Raw genomic sequence first — 25,394 nt, 5'->3', positions numbered from 1 at the left:
TTTTTTTTTTTTTTTTTTTTTTTTTTTTTTTGGTAGCTCTGGCCATAAATTATTCACTTAGTGTGAGGAAAATGTTCTGACTCTTTAACTGGTTTAAATTATTTGGTTTAGTCTGTTGTAGTTACTCAAATATGCATCTCTGTATTTCAGAGCAAGGCAAAGGTGGATGACTTTGGGGTCAGACAGGCTGCCCTGTGAGATTTCTCCCCCCCCCCCAACCATTACCTTTCCTCTCCTTTAAAGCCCTTGATGAGGAGACATTTTCTAGTCACCCCAGCAGCTGAGCAAAGCTAGCAATACTCTCCACCAGCGCTGCTCTTCGGTTGTCCAGAGGTGTTGCTCAACCAACTTGAAGTGCTGCTCAAACCCTGGGATGGAGAAACTTCCCCAGCACCCGTTAGCCCAGGAGCGAGGGCCCTGAATCCAGATCTCCTGGATAGACTGTCACCCACTTTCCAATGGCTCTCTACTGCCCTGTGACCATCTGACCACCTAGGACTCGCGAAGAGATGTCAGCAGCCTAACACTGTTTGCCTTTAGGAAAATGTTCCTTGTATTCAGCCTAATGCTTCCTTTTCTTAATCTCCCCACATTACTCCTAGTGAAAACCCCAGCAGCCCTCCCTAACCGGTAACCTGCCACGCATTCAGTCTGGTGGTTGGCCGTTCTTGCGACTTGATGGCTGTTGGGCCTCCTACAGCAATGTGGGGGAAATGTCCAGCAGGCATTAGCTTGCGATCTCCCCGACTCTTCCGTTCGTGCTCCCCTCAAGGGAAACAAATAACCCTCTGCTGGACTGTTCGGTTCCCTCATCCACCCCTCTTTCCCAGACACTGAATGCGAGTGCTGGGGCACGACGGAGACTGGAGAGTGGGACGTGCTTGTGATCTTGGTCTTGGCAGGGCGTTTCAAACGGAACCCTTCCTCTTTGCTTTTCCAGTTCAGGACCCACTCACGCTACCTCCCATAGTAACATCTCGTCACACTCCCCCCAGGAAACCTTCACATTCCTCTACGGAGAGAGACCCGAGCCATGCGGCATCAAAGCCCTACTCCTGTGAAAATTGCCATGACCGTGGGTGGTCAGAACCTTGGTTTTGTGTCTCTAGTAACTGATGGCTCCATCAGTGTCACAGCGCCCCCTACCACCGAACTCAATCTTCTCTACGGGAGGGCTTTTCTCCCATTAGCCCTGCTCCCTCTGGCTTCAGCCAGCCTGTGAAAAGCAGGCTGGTTTGGAACCAGAGCTCACAGCTGCTTTGTCTATAAATCTTCCCTGATGTGCTTTTCATCGTATTTTGCTTTCCTGAAAGGGTCTGTCTCCTTCAGGGCGTTTGGGTGCACATCTGAAATGTGTCGGGTTTCTTATTTCAGCAGCAGGCTATGCCTGGCCCAGCAATGCAAAGCAGGTCCTCACAAGCCCATATCTTGGAGGGGAGCTTTCCAGTCTGGTCTCAGGTGGTGCCAGGTAATGGGGGAAAGGTGGAGAGGAAGGGTTAACCAGCCCTCTGGGTGTCTTCCTGAGCTTGAGTTTAACTTCTCCTGGTGACACTGAGATGGTTGAAGCAGGCTAGAGTTATAGCCTATCTGCTGTTAAAAGGGGGACCTTTGTAGACCATCAGAACCCAGGAATATGCCTGGCACTTGTGCCTCTGTGCGTGTCAGCACGGGTTATTCAGAAAACCACGTCTGTCTTCAAACTCTCCCCTGCTCTCCACTCCTTGAGGGGCTGGCTCACTTCACCGTGGGTAGGTGGGACTTGGGGATTTGCTCTCCATGTGTGCCCTCCACATCTGTCTCTCTGTGTCTCATTTGTTAGGGTGGAGGATTCTTGGGGACCAAGCTGAGTCATTCCATAGGGAGAGCTCTCCTCGGCAGGAAGGATAAAATCCACCCGGAAATGGGATCTGCGGCACAAAGCCATAACAGCTAAAAGAGGAAGGAGGTGAATGGAAAGTGTGGTCAGATTAGGGCCTGGGAGTTGGGGTTACTGAGTTCTATTATGATTGTCACTGGCGCTCTGTGACCTTGGGCAACTCACTCACTTGTCCGATCCATAAAGGCAGGACGATGCTTCTCTCAGAAGGGTGCTATGGGGCTTAATTAATGGGAATTAAGGAGGTGCTTTGAGATCTTTGGGTGGGAGGTAGCGTGTTCTTCTGAGACTCTCCTTTCATGGGAAGAGCCTTGGATAGAATGTCTCCTAGTGCCTTCTTGTCTGACTCCAATGGGCAACTCCCCTGGGTGCTTTCTTTTCTCCTCCAGGGAGGAGCAAATGCAGACCTCACCACCTGCGCTCTCACCTCCTTGTGTGACTTCATTTCCTCCAGGTCGTCTCCATGCTGCATGGTCACCCTAAGCCCTTCCTTCCATCACGGCTCATGCTCTTGGATTCAATAGGGATGCTAGTAGGATCAGTAGCATGCTGCCTTCATTATTCAGAATGTAACACGCCCTGTGATTTTCAAAAGTGACTAGTGATTTTGAGCCCAGCTTGAGACACCTTCAAGAGGCCTGATTTTCAGAACGTGCTTAGCACCCACCCATGGAAAATCCAGCCCCTTTATGGTGTCTCAAATTGAACTCCCCAAAACTTCATGTACCTAGTTGTTTGTGAAAACCTTGGCCAGGAGCTCTGTGATGCTGTTGCAACCAGGCATGTCTTTTTCTATTCATTTCTCAGCTCCTCTCCCATTTTGGAAGTTTTTTGTTTTTATGGCTTGCGTTTAATTGCTCCTCTGGTGCGTTAGCGATTGGAACACTATTGAACATTAAGGTTAAATGATGATATCACAACTCACTATGTTTGCATTTTACATCCATTTGCCAACACAAACCCTTCGCCTCATTAATCCTTTGCAATCCTATTTTTTTTCCTCCCCCTAAATGAAATTGTCCGTTTGGGATGCATTTATTTCCTTTTAACAGCCGCGTGACAATTCCGCTGATGGAGTTTGCATCCAACTTTGTTACTGGGTAGTGTCAACTTGGCCTGACGGATGTGTGTGTGTAATTATTTTCTCACAGTTTGATTTAATTAACCTCATCAGAGTCCTACAGCTGGAGTGCTCTCTCTGCAGGAACTGCTAGCGGCAGAAGGATTGCCTTCTTTCCTGAGAACCTCTGAGCGCCTGGCTTTAAAAAAACCAACAACAAACCGCCACCATCCCACTCAACAAAAACAAACAGCAAATAAACCTCCCTTGCTTTGCTTCCCCACGCTAACTGCGTTTAAACGGTTGCCTATTGTTTGTCATTGTATCTGATTTTTCGCTAAGTGTTTCTAACAGCTACGAGAAAGGTCGTATTTCTCTGAGAACATTTGACTTTAAAAAAAAATCTTTTCCGTTTATAGCATAACCTAACTTTATTTTGAATAATACCACTTTCATACAAACTCTCTTCAGAAACACTTTTATCAAGTGTCACCAGGGCCGGCACCAGCTTGCCAAGCAGGTGCTTGGGGCGGCCACTCCGGAGAGGGGCGGCACATCCAGCTATTCGGTGGCAATTCGGCGGACGGTCCCTCACTCCCGCTCGGAGCGAAGGACCTCCCGCCGAATTGCCGCTGCAGATCGCGATTGCGGCTTTTTTTTTTTTGCGCCGCTTGGGGCGGCAAAAACCCTGGAGCCTGAGTGTCACGCATTTAGAGTTAATAAATACGAGGGAGAGGAAAATAGGGGTATAGGCACAGAAGGGGGACGGATGGGGGAAGGACACTTTGACTGAGGTTTGTAAGTGGGGAGCTGGCTAGACAGAGGTTACAGGGAGGCTGTTCCAAATGGTGGTAGTTGCAGTGGAGAAGGCTCTTGTGCATCGGGATTGTGGCCTAATGAACAGGGCAATGTGCTAGAAGATAGGAGGCGTATATGCTATGACCAGCTCTGCTACTGTCCTGCTATGTGACCGTGGGCAAATCATTTGACTTTCTGTGCCTCAGTTTCCCCCTCTATAAAACAGAGGTAATGCTCTTAACCTTCCTTTGTAAAGTGTTTTGAGCGCTGTGGACTGAAGAGGTTGCATAAGAGCTAAGTATTCGTACTATTGGTTGAGAGAAAGAACAAAGGGGAGAGTAAAGCCTGGGTCTTGAGGGGTCATTGAGGCAAATCCATGGCCGGTTATAACTGGAGCTGGGCATAGTTTGTGGTGGTGGGGTTTTGTGTTTTTTTCCAGAGAACAATGCAGACTTGGGTCAACCAGAACATTTTGGGAATTTGCCAAATTGTGTTAAGGGGGTGCCAAGTAAAACTCCAAATATGGGGGGGAGGGGGGATCAAACCATTTCATTTTAGCATTTTTGAAATGTTTCTAATTTTTTTTATTCAAAGGAGCTTTTCATTTTGCAATTTCCTTCAATTTTATTTAAAAATGTAAAAAAAAAACAAAACCCCACAACAGGCTCAAAATCAAATGTTTCATTCAGCATACAGATTTTCCCCCAAACTCTTTGGTTCATCTTTTTTTTTTTTTTTAATTTGTTTGGGGTAAAACTGAAACAATTTTTGTCCACGATTTCCCCACCACCATCACCACCACCACAACCAAACTGCCAGCAGCAAACTGACAAAATCAGTTATTTGCACAGCTCTACTTACAGCAACAGAGACCAGTCTCACTGCTGAGCTGAATAAGGAGCTGACAAAGGTGTTTGAGGCTTGGAATGTGGGGGGAGTTACTCAGGTTACATTCTTAGGTCACATTTTTCAATGACAGTGGTTGGTAAGTACGATGGACCCCTGGGACTATTGTTTAAATATCAATATGAAAAAATAATGTTTACATCTAGGTGTAAAACTCCAAATGTGTTTGATTATTAGTCTATAGTGTTTATTTGAAGGGCATCTGTTAATTGCGAATTGGATCAGCCTCTGTCTGGGTTCGCCTAGCTCCACTGTTTTCAGGCTGCTCGCGTAGGTGGTCGCTATCATTGCTCCAGTATGATCATTCCCGTTCTCTTGCTTTTCCAGCCAGCTCCATTTTTACTTTACATTTATGTGGCACCTTTCAACACCGTGTATCCCAAAGCCCTTTGCCGACTGTGGACTGTGTTCCCAGGAAGTGCTGGGCACCCATGACGCCCATTTAGTTTCACCTTCTGCTGAAATGCAACCTGCTCTGGGGCAGAACACAGCAGCTGCAGTTAACAGAACATGCCCATCTCCTATACAGTGGTTTAAAACAGGAAGTGAAGAAAGCCATATTCAACTAGAAACACAGCGGGCGATTTGAGGAGACAGAATATACTTGGAGTTCAGCTGAAATGTGGAACTCACTGCCCCCTGCAGGGAAGGAGCGTGACATAGTGGTTAGAGCACAGGACTAGGAGTCAGGAAAATATGCCTTTTGGGATGGTGACAATATTCAAATAGGGATATATGGTGCCCTCTACTGGGATAGATGGTTAAAAACAGCACAACTGGTCAGAAGGTTTTTTAAGGCATGAGAACTGACAATCTAACAAAAAACAAATCAAAGTGAAAGCTGCTTAAGGCGGCTGAGGGATTCCAGCCTCTGAACATAAAGCTGTTGGTGGATAAAAGCCAACACTGAAATATGGTGGTTATCTAAACTGCCAAAGGTAAATAAAAAGGTTCAATGAGCATCTTTCCTTTTTAAAATAAATAAGTGATTAATAGATCCTGCTGCCCAGTGGATAATTTACTGTTGATCAGGGTTGTCTTAATGCATCTAGAGGTCTCTACTGCACCATAATTTACCAGAAGTTACTGGTGCACTGGCTAGGAAGGGGAATTGGAAACCCAGAAGGAAATGAAAGGAGCATTGCAGCTTTCTCAAACCTGCTTCCCTCGAGTACCTGCTTCTCCAGGTACCTAACCCACCTTGGCTTCCCATCCCCACCAAAGCAGGACTGGATGTACTGCAGAACACAGCATGTTGGGGAAGCCTCATGGGTCTGTCTGTGTGGAGTAAGGGCTTGGAATTTCTAAACCAGCCTGGTTTTGGAGGGCAGATTCCTGGATCTTGCTTCCAAATGTCCCATATGAGCTAGATGTGGGGGGCACGCCTGGCACAACCTCAGTCAGCCAGTTCCTGCGCTGAGGACTGATGCCTTTGGAAGGCACCCTAAATATATGCCAAAGCAGCCTCCTGTTGGCCAAGATTAAAGGACATATTGATTCCTTTTTAATTTTCCCTTAGAAAAAGTTAAATTGCAGCGTTCTGCTCAACCACCCCAGCCCTGTAACACAGCACTAGGCTCTTCCTGCCAGGTTGTTTTGTAGAAGGGCTTGGAGGTAGTTGGGCTGTTTGTCACTGCATGGCTTTGATTAGGAGTCCTTGTGCCGCTTAGGTTCACTTGGCTTGGTGCTAGAGCTTAGAAACTAGGTCATTCACTGGAGACGGGCAGGGGAGATGGTCTAGCTAAGGTACTTAGATGACACCAGTTATCTCATATACCCTAGTATCTGAGAACTTCACAATCTTTGCTGTATTTATCCTCACAACTAGCGCTGAGAAAATACTGATTTTTTTTTCCAGTTTCTGGTCAAACCAAGAAAAAATAATCACTTTTTTTTTAAACAGAAACTGATTTTTTGCCCTTCTCATGGAAAAGCCCCTCCCCCCCAAAAAAAATCCCACAAAATTCTTTGGTGTCAAAACCAAGCATTTCATGTATTGATTCAAATTGACATTTGTGAATAGTTTGCATTTTTCAGCAAGTTCATTGGGGGGAGGGGAAGTGCCCATTCCTCCTCTCAACACCCCATGTGGTAGGGCTATTAACCTTATTTTACAGACAGGGAACTTAATTACTCAACAATTAAGTGACTTGCCCAAGGTCACCCGGGAAGTCTGTAGCAGAGCAGGGAATTAAACCCAGGTCTCTCAAGCCCCAGACTAGCACCCTAACCACTGGGCAGTAACGTCCTGTCACCGTGGTGGTGAGGGGCCATGGAAATACCATGAGAAATACCCCTTGGGTGGGATGGGCAGGAAAGATGGAAACTAAAGCTTAGTGCCTTGGGCTTAAGGATGTGTGTGCAGGGGTGGTGGGGCTGTGAAGAGATGGCTCAAGAGAGTCCTTGAGCGTGGCCCTCGTGTAGGGCCCTCATCATGTGGCATCCCCGGGGCTCTGCTCTCCGTAGGGAGGGCATGTCATTCACCCAGCCTGGAAGGGAACTTGCAGGGAGGTTCAGTTGTTTACCTTGGTGCTGAGTGAACAGACCAGCGAGTTATTGAGTTTCCTTTCCCCTGAACCAGCCCCAGCGGCCAGCTTTCCAGGAGCCCCTTGAGGGCTGTGCCTTTGATTCCGTCGCTTTCTCCTGAGAGTCGTGTTCTGCTCTGTGTTGCAGGTGCCTTTTGAAGCCACCTCCTTTGAAAGTGGAGCGATGCAGAGGCAGCCAGCGGATGCCTCTGCTCCGCCAGCCATAATGATGGCTGTCCAAGCTGGCTCAGGAGGAGAATAGCTTTCATCTCCCTCTCCCCTACCCCTCCCATTCTCCTGGCGATGCTGTATCAAAGGCTAGCTGGAGAAACTCTGCCCGGCGCTGTTAGGCACTCTCCAGAAGAGGAACGATCCCTGGGAGGCTTACCTTTCAAATCTCAAGGTTTCGTGCTTTTTGTGGTTTGGGCAGTGCGGGATAAAACTCACCATTTTGTTCTGGCAGCTAGAAAAGCGGATGGAGGAGGAGCAGCTCGGGGAGGGTGGATTGCCAGAAACAGATGGACTGAGTGTGGTCTGAAGCCTGGAGGGTGGAGGACAGGACCGTGTAACGACGCGATGCTAAAATTATTACCAGGCAGCGCAAGTGCACTGCCTACGATTAAGCTTGCCCAGCCCTTCCTATGGTAAGACCCTGTTTTCAGTTGTGTAGACCTTTGTCAAGTTTTAACCGGCCGAGCTGAAATGTTTCATGCTGAGTATCTTCCTCGGGCTGAATTTCTCTGGAAATTTTCAGCTGAAATGGCTCTGCCACTTCCAAGAGTGAGGCAAGGGGAAAATACATTTGTTTTGCCCAGGGTTAAAAAAATTCTTACAGCCGTTTGACTGGGAAGTGCTAGTGCCCCCCTTGCTTTGCAGCAGGGACTTGATATTTGGCAGGGGAATGGCCTTTGGGTCAGGGATGTGCCTGGTGCTGTTTCCGTGGGGGAAACAAAAACACTCACATTTGGCCAAGGTCTGAACCTTTGAAAAATCCCAGTTCACACTTGCTCAGCAGAGACTTGTTAGAGTTTGGCAGCCAAATTCTCTGAAGACGCCGTCTGCACTGAGCATGCTCCATCCTCTCTCACAGCTCCTGTGTGCCAGCCAGACCGTGCACGTGCCATGCCTACAGAGTGACTGAGTGTGAGCTATCCTCCTGGGGCTGATCGAGACGGTCCCGGCAGTAGCTGCTGTGGCACGGGGCACAGGAACAAAGAGCAGGGAGACTCTCTCTCCTGTGCTTTCATTGTTCCCTCTGCCAGCACCCAGGAAACATGGAGGAAGTAGGCTGTCTCAAATGCAGAGAGGACAAGAGCCAGACTGGAGGTAATAGACTGGAACAAGGAGCCTGGGGGTGAACTGGAACTGGGAGCTACTGCAGGAAGAGATTGGAACTGGGTGGGGTAAAGAGATTAGGAGCCCACGTGGGGGAGGCCTGGGTGCGAGGGGAGGGGAGACTGAGAGTGGACAAGGAGCCTGAGTGGGATAGAGTGAGACTAGCTAGGTTAGGAGCCTGGGACGAGGCTCCAGGAGGGAGACAAAGGCCTGGGACAGGCTGGAGGGGAGGGTCAGTAGGGGTTGGGCTTGGCGGCCATTGGATGGAGAGTTCTGTGACAACTGGAGAACAGAACGTGGATTGGAACCCACAATTCCTGAGTCTCACCATTCGTTAGCTGCCAGCAAATATCTGAAACCCACTGGCAAAGTGTGTCTCATCCCCTTCTAGTGCTGGTCCTCATAGAGGATGACAACTTTCTACTGCTAGCAGTTCATTAGTTCAAATGGTGGGTCTAAACGTACCAAACCATCTGATGACCCATGTGGGTGTCAGTATGTTGCCACATGATGAAATTAGGTTCCCCCCTCCCTCCCGTTTGTTTTTTTTTAAACCCAGCAAATTGCATGAGCAAACTATGTTAAAAAGAATGGTAAGGTTGCAAAGTCAAGCGCTCAGAAGCTAGGAAATGCCAGAACTCTGGTTGCCCATGAAGCTCTAATTCAGCCCCCTTGTGCATTTGCATTATAATACAGCCTTTGATTACATGACTACATGTTGTTTTTTCCTCAAGACCCCTCCCTCATTCACAATCTACATTAATATCTCATTCAAAAACAGCAAGAAACCCTGCCCCGCTTGTCCCTGAGCTGAGATCCCTTTGAGTGAATTAATGAGCTTGTAAATCTGCAAACAGGATTAGAGATAAAAGCACCTTTATTGAGACTTCTGGCTCCTGATGAGGATTTCAGCAGGGCGGCTTCCAGGTTTCCATGCAACTGGGGGACTTCTGCAACCCTGCTTCTGTCTTGTCCATCAAATCCACGCTGTCTTATTGGCCTGGTTTAATAATTAACATGATCCAAGTTGTAAAATTGAATGTAGCTCCTCTGTAAGTGAGGGGGATTCCCCTGGAAGTACCCCGGGGTGATGCATCTGCTTCTGCCAGGGCTGGATTAGGCCCTTACACTTTAAATAAAGATGATCAATGGATTGTGTATTGAACTCAGTGGGCGTCTGCAAAGTCTGTTAACACCTGAGTTGCAGGGAGATCTAGTCCAAGGCAGAGTCATTTTGTTTGTTCTTTTTCTCTGTCTTTCTCCGTCCCTGGCCACTGCAGCTGATGTGGTTCACAGTAATTTAATATTGGCCTGGGTAGCACCTGGCCAGGAACGCCCCTGGGGGGGAGCAAAGCTGGTGATAGAGTATTGTGATGAGCCTTTGTTGTGAAAGAAGCGGTGGTGTGTGTGCATTGGGGGTGGCTTGCTGCTCTCTGCTCTTCCCCCAAGAGGCAGACTTTAAAAACAAACAACCCAACCAGAATGCATCTTTCCCCCCAGGCATTTTAAAAATTAAAGCACAGTCTGGACTCTTCTTTTCAAACGCCACCCAGGCCCTGGGATACATGAGGGCCGCCAAGGGGAACTTGCGATGTAGTTAATAGCCAGGTGGGACATGAGGCCAACAGGTGCTGTGTGAGGCACAAGGGAACATGTGGTTCCTGCCCTGAGCAATGTTCCCTCTAATTTTTCCCATGCATGTGCGGAATGAATTTTATGTGCACAAATATGGAGGTGATGTGTGGTGGGGGTGGGGCCAAGGGGTTCAAAGTGTGGGAGGGGGCTCAGGGCTGGCGCAGAGGGTTGGGTTGTGGGGGGGTGAGGGCTCTGGCTCGGGGTCCGGGCTCTGGGCTGCGGATGAGGGGTTCAGGGTGCAAGAGGGGGCTCAGGGCTGGAGCAGAGGCTTGGGGTGTGTGGGGGGGTGAGGGCTCTGGCTGGGGGTGTGGACTCCGGGCTGGGGCTAGGGATGAGGGGTTCAGGGTGCAGGGCTCAGGGCTGGGGCAGAGGGTTGGGGTGGAATGGGGTGAGGGCTCCGGCTGGGGGTGCAGGCTCTGGGCTAGGGCCAGGGATGAGGGGTTTGGTGTGCAGGCTGCCCCAGGCCCCGGCGGGGAGAATGGACTCCCCCAGTCCTCTCTCACCGCAGCCACATCTGGGCTGAGGGGGAGGGGTGCTTCTCCCTGGGGGAGAGCATGTCTCCCCCCCGCGGCAGCTCCAGAGCTGGGCGGGGGAGCATCTCTCCCCGCCTCTCCCAGGCCACAGCAGGTCCGGGGGCTGGGGCCACGGGAGAAGCCGCGGCACCTTCATGCCTCACCGTCACATCCCCGAGTGTCTGCATTGCCCTTGATAGGCTGCTGCGCAGCTGTGCAGCTTAGAGGGAACTTAGGCCCTGAGGAGTGCAGAGCCGAAATAGAGACGCAGCACTGGCGCCCTGCAGGATCCAGGGAATGGCTCTGCCTCAAGGCAGCTTTAGGCTGCGACTTCCAAAGAAGCTGAAAGGAATTAGTGGTCAACTCCTGTCAAAGTTCAAAGGGGGTTGGGTGCCTAACTCCCTTAGGCTCTTTTGAAAACCTCAGCCTGAATTCTTGGCGGGGGGTGTGTGTGAATTTTTGCGGCTGTGGGGTGACGTGGATTTGTGGCAGTTACGGGCTTCACAGAAAAATGAGGATGGAAGGAAGGGCCTGGAAGAAAAGACGAGGATGGGGAGGCCTTGTGGGGTGCAGAGAGGGGGAGTTCCAGTTGTAGAGGGTGGCATGGAAGTGGGAGTGTGAGGCTTTGATGGGCTGCAAGGTGAGGACAGAGACGGTGGAGCTCTGTGCCGAGACCAACAGCGGAGGCTGAGCTCTGAGGGAATTCTGGGTCCCTGATATTCCACTCACCAGGGTTGCACTCACGTCATGAATGGGAATTTTCTTGTGACACTTTGTGTTTGGAGCCGTGAGCCAAGATGACTCCATTCCCAGTAGCTCCCTGCGTCATCACATGTGCTGCTGAGCGCCGGCGGAACCTTCTCAACGGAGAATTTTGCAGAGTTGCTGCTGCCATATCGGACGCTTTTTTCCAAGTGATTTACTCTGCTTTGTAATAGGTTGCAGTGATTAGAATCTCATTTCTGTTACTCTGCAGTTCCCCCCCCCCCCATTTAGGGGAGAAATAAAGGAATCGCTGACAAGGGGCGACTGTCTTGTCTTTAATCAGGTGCTCCCTGTTCTCACTTTGTCAGCTGCTTGTGCTCCAGATAAATCCAGCTCATATGCAAGAATCTGTCTCATCCGCCTGGGGCAGCCCCCTTTCCCTGTCAAAAAAGAATGATGATGCGGGGGGGAAAGAAGAGAGGTCTGGCAAGATGGGGGGAATGCAAGAAAAACAGGGACAATATAGTATGCAGTGTTGTTAATGCCGTGTTGGTCAACACAGGGAAGAGATCCCAAATCCTGAGCTACTCAGAGCAAGACTTTGGGGCCAATTTAAAAACAAAACCAAACCCAAACCTCCCCCCCCAGGTGGCTTGGAGTGGGAATTAGGCGTAGCTAGAGTCTCAGTTGTGCTAAGACTTCTTTTTCCCACAGAAGACTTCAACTGACTTCACCCAGACTTATATCTGGGAGTGTGTTGTGATGAGAAACCTAGAACCGCTGAGTTACCGGGAGGGTAAATTTCCACTCCATCCTTGAGGTTTTAGGCAGATCAAAAAGGACTCACGGGGACATCTCTCTCTCTCTCTTGCCTAGCTGTTACCAGCTGGCTAACATTTGCCCTTTCTGGGTGGGTTGGGGGAGGCATTTCCTTTCCAGCCTGGAGACCCTGTCGTGGGTCTCCCAAGTCCCATATTTATACATCCTGCACAGTTTTAGGTAATCAGAAAATGCAATATTGCTGTCACCGGCTCGCCGATGACACCCAGCCCGGATAATTTAACATGTCAGCACCATCCATCACAGAGACGCAACCCGCAAACATATGAAAAGCTGCCGAAGGGGGCGGAGATGGCGGCTGGCTGTGAAGCTTGCTGGTCAGTCCATTTCCCAGCGAAGAGCGTGGAGAGCATGTTAACCCCTTCCGGGATGTGGTTGCAAAAGGAACACGACCAGACTTGTATTCCTTTCCTGTAAGCCCTAAAACCTTGGATTGCTTGGGCTTTGCTATGGCATTGACTCCTGAAAATATCTTGCCAACACAGAGAATGGCCCAAGCAATAGAGGTGGGAGACTTTGTGTACACTACAGGTTACTTCAGTATAACTTAAGTCGCTCACGGGTGTGAATAATCCACAGCCCTGAGCGACGTAAAATATACTGACCTAAGCTTTGGTGTAGACAGCGCTACGTTGGTGAGAGAGGTTCTCCCGCCAACGTAGCTACCGCCTCTGGCGGAGGCAAGAGTTATTAAATCGACGAGAGAGCTCTCTCCTGTCGGCATAGCGCGTCCCCACCGCAAGCACTGCAGCAGCTCAGCTGCACGGCCGTAAGTGCTGTGGTGTAGATGTAGCCGGAGAGACTGTTGGTCAGATAACTAGGGTTCACGCATACTTCCATTCCCATCTGCATGAGTTCTCGCTGCCCCGAGTTTTGAATCTGACTCTGATTTGAAGCTGCAGAATCTCCCCTGGTTTTGAGCTCCACAAGGAGCAGGGAAGCTGGCCGAACCCTCACTCAGACCCCTGCATCGGCCCAGGCGCTCTCTGTGAGCCTGGGCAAACCCTCTGATGGCCTGGGGCTAAGTTTCAAGCTTGGGAAGGGACCTGTACCCTCATGAGCTCCACACGCATTCAGGTTTCCTTGCAGACTTTTCACACACGCTCTCTCAAGTAGCTTTCATCTCAAAATGCCCTGCTCTTTCCCCAGGGTAAATGCTGGCTCTTCTCCTGGCTATTGACTAGCCTGGTAGTTTGCGGTGGCAGTCCCTGGCGGCATGCCCTTGTAGTCTGGCATTGATCCTCTGTGTGGAAATCAGGTGCTCAGTGCTAAGGGTGATTAGGATGTGGCAGGAAGGCGATACGGCTCGCCCGCTCTGAAGATCTACCGTCTCGGTAGCAGAGTATTGTTTAAAGCCCTCCTCCTTGTTGCCATGAGTTCAGGTGGCAGGAAGCCTCGAGCAGTTTATATAGCCATTTCCGCAGGCTGATAATCCTTTACTGTTGTGTTAACACGTTCCGATCGTTTGCTATCTTTTAGGACCTTAGTGGAAATATTCATGTAGCGGCAGGTAATTAACGGCTGCACTTTAGTGCCCTAAATCACACACTCGGTAGTAAAACACCAAGCAGCAGGCACCGTTCACTGTGGCGAGAATCATTGCAGAGCCCTTAATCGCTCCTGGTGCCCTCTGGGTTGTCTTGGAGCTTTCGAGACCAGTGCCGACACGCAGGTTTCAGGCCACCTGCTTTGGAGAGCTTGCCACCCTCCACTCGCATACCCTCCGCCCTTTCCTGCCTGCGGGCTGCCTTCAGGAGTTTGGAGGTGCCCTCAGCAAGCTGGGTCCCTGGAGGGTCCCTAATCCGCAGCCATGTGGTGACACTGGCATCTCATGCCATGCGCTTTGAGGATGAGATGAGCTGGATAGATGGGTGGTTGTGTTTGTCTGGACACCTGTGTTCAAACCCATTCCTGCCGCACCAGGGAAGGACTGAATAAGAGGTCATATTCCCTTATTGATACAGCAAACTCTTCGAGGTGCAGGAAGCCCCAAGGTGCCACTTCTGCATTGTCCAGGGGTCCACTTCCAAACGGCCAGCAGTGTTGCCAGTGGAGGGCTGGTTGTGTCATCTCCCCTTTCAGGAGCGGGGCCCGTTCTCGGCACCGGATTCTGGGCGGACTTGACACAGCACCCTCTGCTGGAGGGACTAGATGGCTTAATGGATTGATTGGATAGGATTTCTGGTCTTTTGCATTGCATCAGTGGTCTGAATGCAATCTAGGCTGGTGGAGACTAGGACTCGTCCCTAGCTGAAGCTGTTGGGTTCCAATGTGAGATGACAAAGAGTCCTGTGGCACCTTATAGACTAACAGACGTATTGGAGTATAAGCTTTCGTGGGTGAATTCGAAGTGAGTATTCACCCACGAAAGCTTATGCTCCAATACGTCTGTTAGTCTATAAGGTGCCACAGGACTCTTAGTCTGGATCTGTAAAAAGTGACAAACACGGCTACCCCTCTGATAGGTAGGGGTAGCCTACCTATCAGAGATGAGTTGAATCAGTTCCTAGTTGGGGAGTGTTCCCATCACCATATTTTGCCCTCAACCGCCCGCACCCGTTATTGGCAGTCTCAGCAGAGGCTAAGGTCTGAAAGGGCCAAGTGACCAAGGGCAGAGGCACGTTGGTGAGACTATGGGGGTGAAGCTGGCTCTGCCCCTGCGTGTGCCAACGTGGTCTGCTGATAGACACACCGGTCTGCAGGGCTGTGAGTTCAGTGCATTTCCCCAGCTCTCTCCACCTCCCCCCCCCCCATCTGGTGATTAAGAATTTTACAGGGCAGAAGGTGCAATTTCATTTGCTGGACCCTTGCCAAGAAGTGTGGAAATTGTACTTCTGCATAGAATAAAGGGGTTTTAAAACAGTAAAATATTTTAATGGCAGTTCAGAGGGCCACCATCAACCCCCAGAGGCCTCTTTTCTTTTAATTTTCCATGAGGCTTGGCAGACTCGTGCCAGGTCTATTCCTAACTTGATTTTTTCTAACTTTTGCTGCTCCTAAATGTTTAAAACCACTGTGTGGGGGAGGAAGGGGTGGGCTCTGCCTGGTCAAATGAGTCTGATTGCATCTGAGTGCGCCTAGCCGGGGGCATGGATCAGACCAGTGAACATGTTAACCTTTGGGCATGGGCAGGCTCATCCTTCCACAGTTTGTTTTTGTTCCTCAGGGACATCAAAGCAAAGGGGGGGGGGTCAAGTCACAGCTCCATTTTTCTTCCCTGCTGTTTGTATTCCAGTAGAGCCTAGAGGCTTCATGTGAGACCACAGCTCTCTAGGGCCACAGCAGACAGCTTATGGTCTAGACCAGGGGTTCTCAAACTGGGGGTCGGGACCCCTCAGGGGGTTGTGAGGTTATTACATGGGGGCTCGCGAGCTGTCAGCCTCCACCCCAAACCCCACTTCACCTCCAGCATTTATAATGGTGTTAAATATATTAAAAAAAAGTTTTTAATTTGGGGGGGGGGGGGTGTTGTACTCAGATACTTGCTGTGTGAAAGGGGCCACCAGTACAAAAGTTTGAGAACCACTGGTCTAGACCCGCCCAACAAAGGGAGAGGAAGCAACTTGACCAAGGTCACACAGCCAATCAGTGGCAGAGCAGGGAACAGAACCCAGGTCTCCTGACTCTGTTTTATGTCCTGTACTCTGGACCACATTACCTCTCATCTCTGCCTGCTGGCCTCTGAAGCAGATATGTGACACTCTGTGTGGTTCACTGTGCATGGGTCCTTAGGCGAGCAGCTTAAACTCAAGGTCCTCAGTGCCATGTAGATAGTAAGCTCGTTAAGGGAGGGACCATTTTTTGTTCTGTGTTCATATAGTACCTAGCACACGGGGGTCCTGATCTATGACTGTGCCCCTAAGTGCTACTGCAATACAAATAATAACACCCGGACTTTAACGATCCCGTGTCTTTATCTGGAGAAGCGGGGGTTTAAAGAGATGGCCGAAGGGGAAGCTGGATAATGATTTCCTCAGCTTGACTGGGGAGCTCACAGCTAAGGTTTGCCGCTGAGCACCTCAGACGGCAGTACTGATTTTTCTCCTCACTTCCTTGCAGGTGGAATTGGGTTTGGACGTGCCAAGGGAAACTCTGGCTCAGAGGCAGATGACGAAACCCAGCTGACCTTCTATACCGAGCAGTATAGGAGCCGGAGACGGAGCAAAGGTAAATGAAAGAACCTTCAGTGACACAGCAGCTGTAAGAGGCAAAAGAAACAAACACTCCAGTTTCCCTCCTTTCGCTGCGCCCCTCACTTAAGAGGTCTGAAATCATTTCACTCTCGGTCCATAAGTACAAATCTTCATGCCCGATAGCTAACATCAGCCTGTTCATAAAGATTTCCCAGCCTGGGACTATCCCTGCCAGCTAGTAGCACGTGGGAGACATTAGCAGTTTCCTAGTGATTATATTAATTGGCTTAGTTGCTTGTTCATGGCTATTCCCTGGTTTCCAATATCAGCCACATTAAAGATTAAGGAAGCACTGATCAATGACCCCAGTATTTCCTTCCCTTCTTTCCCCTTGATGCACCAGACCCCCAGCATGCTGGAAGTGGAGTTGGATGGATGGAGCTGGTCTTGTCCCCGGTTTTGAACAGTATACAGCTAATTGGAAAAATATCCATCACTGAAACACTCAGCTGTCGATCTGAATTAAGGAAAGGGGGGTGTGGGGAGGGGGAGCACAACCCTTCACGAGTCTTCAGCTAAGTACCATTTCCAGTGCATTAAATTGTAACTACAGTGGGTTTTCGTTACAGCCTTGCTAACAGTATCCTGGACATCCTGTTTTAAGGCCTTATAGACGCTAGGCATTTCAACCATTGGCAGCCAGCCACTGCACCAGTTCAAACCTCCGACGTCAACACACACAATTGTGATAAGCCACGGCTTGTACTGAGGAAGCTTACTACCAATGGTAGTGGTGCTCAAAGTGTGTACACTAGGGATTTGTGTTGGTGCAACCGTGCTATTGGTCCAGCCACCAATGTGGTGGCGTCTCCTGAGGCTCAATTTCTGTCACTTAAAGTTTCTCAGCAAATTTCCTATTGGACTTGAATTTTCCATGCTTGTTCTCAGCACAAAAGCAATTAAAAAAACAAACACAAAATTGAGGTTGAGGGAGGGACTTAATCTCGTAAATCATGTTGTGAGTTAAGAGAGAGAAAAAGTCTCTTCTGTGGTTTAAAATTACTTCCTACATTTTTCCCCATTCAAATAACGCCAGGGATCACTTTGTTTCTGAGCAGCTGGTCTAGTGTGTGTTTAGTCCTCAATAGGGGAAATATGTGACTTTTGTTGCTAAGTCTGAAAACCACCATTAAGAAATAACCAAGTTGGAAAGTGATTTTAAGATTGCACCGGTGGCTCTGAGTCCCGAATTTGTTTTCCTGGTTAAGCCAAGGCAGAGTCAGAGTGCAGCATTCCAGATAGATGCCAGAGCCCACCAAAATAAATACAGCTCCACTTATTTCCGGGATTAGGCATTCAGATAAATGCGCATAACATGTTTATTTCAATGTGAAATTACCTCTACACCTACGGGTGGCTCAGTGATTTCACATTAGAACAAACACACACATCGCATTTATTTCTGTGGAGTAGGATTGCGTTCAGGTGTGTCCTTGTATCTTCATTCTTTTAGAAGAAAAGGAAAGCCAATGTTACAAAAATTCTCACTGGAATTATACTTGCGCTTTCAAGCGCGGAAAGTTAGTAAAGGCTCCCCATGGCAACATTGCCTTAGTCACGTTAAAGATAAAGGCCTCAATTTTGGAAAAGGGGCTAGTGAATTTGGGTGCCTCAGTTTTTGCTGTGAAAGGAGTTCCCCCACTTCAAACAGTCGTGTAGAGAACAATCCTGCAATGGTTGGAAGACCAGGTAAATTTTTCAAAAGCATCCAAGTGACTTAGACCCCACGTCTCACTGGGTTTCAAGGAATCGCTTTTAAAAATGGGACTTAGGGTACTAAGTGATTTAGGCACTTCTAAAAACCCCACCCATGGGATTCGGTGTTTGTTTCTCAACCAGTGGGTTGTTACCTCTGAGGGTGAGGGTAGGGAAACACAAAAGGCAATCGGGGGGGTCACGAGTCATTGGAGCTTTTATTACAATCTAAAGCAAATAAATTCTTGCTCCGCCTCTCCCTTCCTCTTCAAAGTAAGTGTTCTGTGTCTGGTTATCAGTTATACTTTACATTTTTTACTCTTATTGTTATACTAAAGGGAGGACTGTGAAATTTTTTGAACTCAAATAAGGGGTCGCCAACCTGAAAAGGTTGAGAAACACTGAGCTAGATGATCTAATGGGAATAACCCATCTGTCGCTTCAGTGGAACCATAGATCCGGTTTTGCTAATGACCTTGGCTATTTCTCCGTTAACCAGAGGGGGTTTTTTTTGTTTGTTTTGGTTTTTAAATAAATAAGCTCCCTGAATAAAAGCTCCATGGCCTTTCCCTGTTGCTTGGTTAAACTTTACCTTTAATGGCATCTTGGAAGAAATTTTCCATCATCGTCTGAGCTCCCTTCTGTGAAGAAAGCACTAGTTTAGTGGGAAGTTACAGCATAAAAATCATAATTACAGCTACAACAAAGATCCATAATTGGACAGGCTCATAATTCTAATAGAGAAGGATGCGGCGTCAGATAGAGTTTATTGTTACAATGATGTTCTAATATTGATTCCACGTGGCTGTGTGTCATTGTAGGTGCAGTGGGATAGTCACTAAGTCCAATGAGAGATCTTCCCTGCAATTGCTCTCCTTAGACCAGTTTTTGCAGGACAGTGTACAATTACTGAAGCATCTGTGGTGCTTATCAGAGTTGATGTGGTGGGAAGTCTTCAGATGTATGTGATTTGTTACTTACAGCCTGCACGATAACTTCCATTTATGTCTAAACGATCCTGTAAACGCAGGATCACACATGGATTTTCTTTGTGCTTTGGTCAAGTAAGCTAGTTAGGTGGCTGCACATTATAATTGTCTCAAGTGGCTGCAGGTTGCACACCTCAAGGGATGCCGGAGGAATTGTTCGAGAGGGTAGGCCAAAGGGACATAAATAAATTGTCCATAGTTGTTGTTTTTGTGTGGGTGAGAGGGAGGATATTCCTAACAGTGAGGTCTCTGACAGTGGAATAGCCTCTCATGAGAAGGGGTCAAAACCTGCTTGATTGTTTAAAACTGGAATGGACAAAACATTGAGAGTATAACAGAGAGAATCAGTCTACACTGGCCTGGAATACAGACAGGTGGATGTAGTGGGAGTCTTCTCTCTCTAATCTCTGAATTCTGTGATCCCGGTCATACCATGTTGGAGATCTTCCCATCGTATAGTGCTGGATCCCTTCACTGGTGGGCACTAATGTTCCTATGTCTTTGGAATCACCGCGGAGATAATGGGAAGAAACATGAGGAAACAAAGGAGAATTTTCCCTCGGTCGGTGGTGCAATGTTCCCATCCAATGTCTGTCTTTCTGTCTGTGCTCAGTCCAGTCCGTGGTGGAAACTAGAGGCTGGATGAAGGCATGAGATTTGAATCCAGAAAGAACTAAAGCTTAAAGCTAATCAGGCGAGGTCTTTGAGTGGCTGGCTAGCACCATCTCTTTGCCCTTGTTGGAGGGCACATGCACTCTTGCATGAAGCCTATTGGTCATCCTGGGCTTGTTGCTGACCATGGAGAATCAAACAACAGTCACTAGAAGCACTGTCTTCCACCTTCTTCTGGCAACAAGACTGTTTTTCCCTCTCCAATGAAGACCTGGCCGTGGCTGTTTGTGTGTTCCTCATCTGCAGGTCTGACTGCTACACAATTCACTGTCCCATCTCCTAGCCACACCACTGCACCTCATCCTTTACTGGTGCTCCATGCCTTACCTGGTCCCATTCACTGATCTGCAAAGCCCTCGGTGGGATCCATGTTATCTCAGACCTCCTCTTTTACAGGAACCCTTGGCAGCAGCTGTGATCACCCGGTCTGCCATGCTTATTGGAAGCCGTAGGTGCTGACTTCATGGGTGCTCCGCGGGGAAAAATGAGTGGGTGCTCTGCACCCACCGGCAGCCAAGCTCCCCTCACCCCCCACCCCACCTCCTCCTCCTCCTCCTCCTCTCCCCACAGTGCGCTACGTCCCCACTCCTCCGCCTACCTCCCAGCATTTCCCACCCGGCCACCGCCAAACAGCTATTTGGCAGCATTAGCATGCTTTGCGGGGGGGTGGGAGCAGGAACGTGGCGTGCTCAGGGGAGGAGGCGGGGCTGGGGCAGGGATTTGGGGAAGGAGTTGGAATATTGACAGGGAGGGGGCGGAGTTGGGGCGGGGACTTTTGGGAAAGGGTTGGAATGGGGGCGGGGAAGGGGTGGGAAGAGGTGGGGTAGGGGCAGGGCCTCATGGAAGGGGTGGAGTGGGGGCGGGGCTGGGAGCAGAAGGAAAGAGGGGAGTCGGCACCTATGTTGGAAGCCGCATATGGACTCAATGCAGCAGGCAGCAGAGCCTGCTTGTTATGCTGCCTAAGCCCTGTAACAGCCTCCCCAAGAAGATGAGAGTCCCCTGCTTGCCATCCTCCGGTCACGTTGCAAGGCAAGGGTCCTCAGAGAACCGGATGGCGGAAAACCCGCTGGCATCCACAAGCAAACAGCCCGTTATTAGCCTGGAGCCAGGCGGAGAACTAGCATGGTGCTCAGAATCAGACGTTCTGATTAGACCTGGGCTAGGGCAGGGAATTGGCTGTCTTCCTTCCCCCAGTTGTGTGTGTGTTTTAATACTGCACTAGAATGCTCCAGTGATGGGCATTTTAATAAACCCTTCCAAATGCATTTGCACCATCAAAACCCGCCACCGCAAGTGCCGGCGCTCCCCTTTGCAGCCTCCGTGGGAGATGCCAAGGAGCAGACGAGCTGCGGAAGCTAACTTCATTGCTCATTCCCATCAAGTGAGGGCTGGCAGGGCACTGTAGGGGAGCTCCCACTCTCTGTACCTGTTCTGTAGGTACGTAGAAGGTTCCTGTCTCCAGGCCTGTCAAACTACCCACCTTTCACCAGCACTAAATTCATATAAAGGGAACTGTCAGTGTTGTCGAGATGCTAATCCACCTCCGCAGCTGCCCACCGTAGGAGATGTCAGACTCCGTGTAGTTATCACGCTCCTGTTTTCCCTCTCGCACGGTGCGGCATGTTCAGTCCGGTCCCCTTCTTTTAAAGAACAACTTTCCGCCATGCTGCTGGAATCCTAATCCTCCTCGCTCTCAAGAGGGGCTGCCTCAGTCTCCCGCCCAGCTGCGTCTGGAGCCGTTCTCTCCACCGGCCGCTCACAGAGGGTTCATTTTATAAAGTGCTTGGAAGCCTCGGATGAAATCATCTCTGACACTGAATGTCAGTCCAAAGTTTAGTATTATTATTGCAATAATGGCGGCTTGATGACTGGTTTGGTGGCCGCAGAAGCGAGGTGGAAAGGAGATTGTCCCTGTGATCTGAATAACTTCCCTCTCTGATAGGATGCAAATTATATTTAAGCAGCCATTTATACTTTGAGGAGACACTCCGAACAGGCCCTACAGTGAATAACCTGTCTAGGCCAGCTCCTATTCATCCCCACCCTAAAGGAGCAGAACTCCGGCAGCTTCCCTCAACTCTGAATCTCTTCTCCTCCAGCCTGTTAAGTGGGAGAGAGAAATCGCTCCTTGTTTGATTGCCTTGCTCTAGGCCAGGCAGCGTCTTCTCCTCCACAATAATCTGGCTCCCTTGTCAGGATGACACACGCGTCCTAGTCGTCATTTGGCCTCCCAGGAGACATGTCGTTGCCTCATAAAACAGCGCAGTCTTCCCATTATGGCCTAATTAAATGCTTGGGGATTTGGGTTCCTGTTGTCAGGTGATACGTTCCGCATCCTGCCTGGCTGAGATAAAGTTTGAGGGTGGATCTGGAACTTCCTTGCGTTGAGGGCCTGTGGACTGGGGAGGTGCAGATAGAGAGAGGCAGGGGAGTGGGCTTAGCCTGCAGCCTTTTCTTTTGGGGGGGGGGAGTCCGTGCCCAATTGTTTCAGTAGCACACAGCGATGTTTCAGTTAAATTAGCAGAGCCCAATTATCTGTCTCGGATTTGCAGCAGCCTCTGTGTGTGTGTCTTTGGCTGGCAGAGCCTTCCGAGAGCTGTTAAGAGGAGCGAGACGCCGGGCTTTGATCTGCTTCTGTATTTGGTGTTTAAAACAAGGCCCTTTCTAAGGGAAAATTAGGTATTCGGAATCTGTTACATATGAGGAAACTTCCCTTTGATCCTCTCCTGTCTCCGGAGGCAAACCAGACACTTATTATTTCACGGGGAGTGAAAGGAAATGCAGAATGAAATTTGGGTAGCATTTTCCTTCCCTCGCAGTTGAAACGCAAGGAAACCTAAGGGCTAAGTAAACAGGGAGCACTGGAAGGGAATCACGTCGCCATGTCTCGGCCGTCTCTCTTTGAGGCAGAGACGCTGCTGGAGAATGCAGTGGTTTTAAATTGTCTCTCCGGGTCTGCACCTATTTCACCAGCCAGCACAGCTTGCCTCCCTGACAGCGGCAGACTTCAAACTCCAGGAGATGGCTGTCAAGAATCAAATGGGAGACAAAAGGCGATAAACCAAACATGTCGTTTTTCGTTGCTTACACTAGCAAGAGGGAATAATCAGTCTCTCCGGTGCTCATGCTTTTCAGCAGCGCTCAGCAGGATACATCCCCCACCCCCAACAGAGTGAACGATTTCTCCTCCCTCCCTCCCCATCTGTGCCACTGTGCTGAACTCTTACAGTTTGACTGCCACATCTCCTGAAGTTACTCCCAAGCAATGGCCAACTTCTGACTACATTCCCTGGGGACAGGTGATCCGGGAGCTGCAGGGTTCCTGCTTCTGAAACAGCCGGCACTGGCCACAGTTGGAAGCAGGCTACTGGGTTAGATGCACTTTGGCTCTAATCCAGTGTGGTGTTTCCGAAGTTCCTAGTTCAAGGATGAATCACAGACATGCCCACCACCCTGCAGTCTTCACAGCAAACAAGATGTCAGAGGTGCATCCCTAATCGCTGATGATGGGGCTCTTCATTGCTTTGATGTAGTGATGGGGCAGCTATCAGCGCATTCCAGGACATCTCCTGTCTTCATCCCGGTTCTTTTCCATGCCTCTCCAGGCCTGCAAATGACCAGAAACTAGTGCTCTGCAGTAGGAAGAGTCCTGAATGAGCAGACCTTTGTGGGCAGAGCACCGGGGCAGAGGGTTCTAGTCTCTCCTCTGAGCATTGGTTCAGAATCAATCTAACATGTAATGTAAAAGGCAGGACTTTACCATGGGCTGGTCCATCGGTGACTCTCCATAAGCCCCAGAGCAAGGGGAACACATTGCTGCCTCTGATAGGGAGGGAATGCTCCAACATACACGTGTGGGATTTCCCCAGAAAGGCATCCCACATTAAGTTCCTTACCGCTGAATACTTTTCTTCTGATCCTTTTGATGTTAGGTAAGCAGTAAATAAAGTTTGAGGCAACTGCTCTGGCATCTCTTGGAGCTTTCCTGCCCTCACCCTATCCCAGCATGAGGCTGCTGTGTAACCCTTTATATACTGAAGGAACACAAAGTGCTTTCCAAACTGTGCAGACAGACAGGGCCGATTAGATGGTTTCTCCCATGGAGGCCCCATTGCTAAACAGAACACGAGAATACACTGCAGAAAGCAACCAGGGGATCTCTAACTTCTCTAACCTTCCAGTATCGACAAGGCAAAATGTGTCTTCTCTTAATGCAGTGTTTCCCAAACTTGGGACGCCGCTTGTTTAGGGAAAGCCCCTGGCGGGCCGGGCCGGTTTGTTTACCTGCCGCGTCCGCAGATTCAGCCGATCGCGGCTCCCACTGGCCGTGGTTCGCTGCTCCAGGCCAATGGGAGCTGCTGAAAGCGGCGGTCAGTTCGTCCCTCGCCCCACATCGCTTCCCGCAGCCCCCATTGGCCTGGAGCAGCGAACCGCGGCCAGTGGGAGCCGCGATCGGCCGAACCTGCGGACGCGGCAGGTAAACAAACCGGCCCGCCAGGGGCTTTCCCTAAACAAGCGGCGTCCCAAGTTTGGGAAACACTGTCTTAATGGATGGAAAATCCCAAATCCCATTGATACTATCCCAGCTAAGGCCTGGTCTACACTACAAAGTTAGGTCGACATAAGCTGCTTTGCGTCAACCTAGTTATGTATGTGTCTACACTGAACTTTGACTCCCACCGATGTCAGTGCCCTATTATGCTGATATAGTAACGCCACCTGCCCGGTCGTTGTAAAACAGTAGTTGATGCAGCGCAAGTGTAGATGCAGCGTTTCTTCTGCCGACCTTCACCGTCGTCCGGCAGTGATCTCACAGGGCCTGACTCTGACCGCTCTAGTCACAACTGTGAGCTCCACTGCCCAGGAGTCACCGAAGGGTGGCGGGTGGCACACTGGGATACCTAGCTATGGTGAATCGACACAAGCAATCCTGGTGAGTATGCGCGGCGGCAACGCCAGGGGCCACGTATGCACGCGCACAAGCGATGGACTAACCGCGTTGGCTGTAGGCCGACATAACTTCTGGTGACGCGGACGTGCCCTGAGATCCCCCTTCCCCTTTTCTCCTCTCTCTCTCCCTACTGCTCCACAAATGAGCAGCACTTGTGTGTGGCTTGGTCACCCCTAGACTCCTTTGCCAGTATAGCAATGGCAGTTAGGGGTGTGACATTTTAAAATAACATTTCAATAATGGGACAAACCCTGGCCTATACGTAGTTAAGTCCTTTGGCTTGTGGTGATTATTTCGTTCACCAAACCAGTATAAGCTAGAGCAGCCGCATCACTTTTTTGCTGGTGTAAGCGACAGCTGTACTAGAAAAGTGTGCCAGTTTATTAATGATTACTGTAGCACTAGCCCCGTATAGCTGTGCGCTAGGCCTGTCCCCCGGCCTGTCCGTGTTTGTCGATTTTGGTTGCAGAATGTCTGAACAAGCAATCATGGAGCCATTGTGGGAAGACCATCATTCACCGAGTGGCAATGAACTCGGAGGGGAGGCACTGCTCGCCCACCCACCCACCCACTGCAATTAGGCCCGCCACGCCGCAGCTGCAGCCCCAGCCTCTTTAACGTCCCCTGGACTGCGATCGAGATAACAGCTTTTACATCTGTTCCTGGAGGCTGTGCTTTGCCTTTTTTTTTTTTTTTTTTTTT

The 25,394-nt window shown here is 49.7% G+C and overlaps 1 protein-coding gene across 1 annotated transcript in view; it reads left to right on the top strand.

The window, feature by feature from the left end:
- Positions 1–25,394, top strand: part of ASTN2 (astrotactin 2) — a 572,108-nt gene that overhangs the window by 139,535 nt on the left and 407,179 nt on the right. The window contains exon 5 of the mRNA XM_026657253.1: positions 16,252–16,359. Coding sequence (XP_026513038.1) covers positions 16,252–16,359 — 108 coding nt within the window. The remainder of the gene's footprint in view (positions 1–16,251; positions 16,360–25,394) is intronic.

The sequence above is a fragment of the Terrapene carolina genome, unplaced genomic scaffold, assembly GCF_002925995.2.
Source record: "Terrapene carolina triunguis isolate 2854851 unplaced genomic scaffold, T_m_triunguis-2.0 Scaffold238, whole genome shotgun sequence".
NCBI classification, from domain to species: domain Eukaryota; kingdom Metazoa; phylum Chordata; order Testudines; family Emydidae; genus Terrapene; species Terrapene triunguis.
Note: the sequence above shows the minus strand (reverse complement) of the source record. Positions and strands in the feature narration are given on the sequence as shown.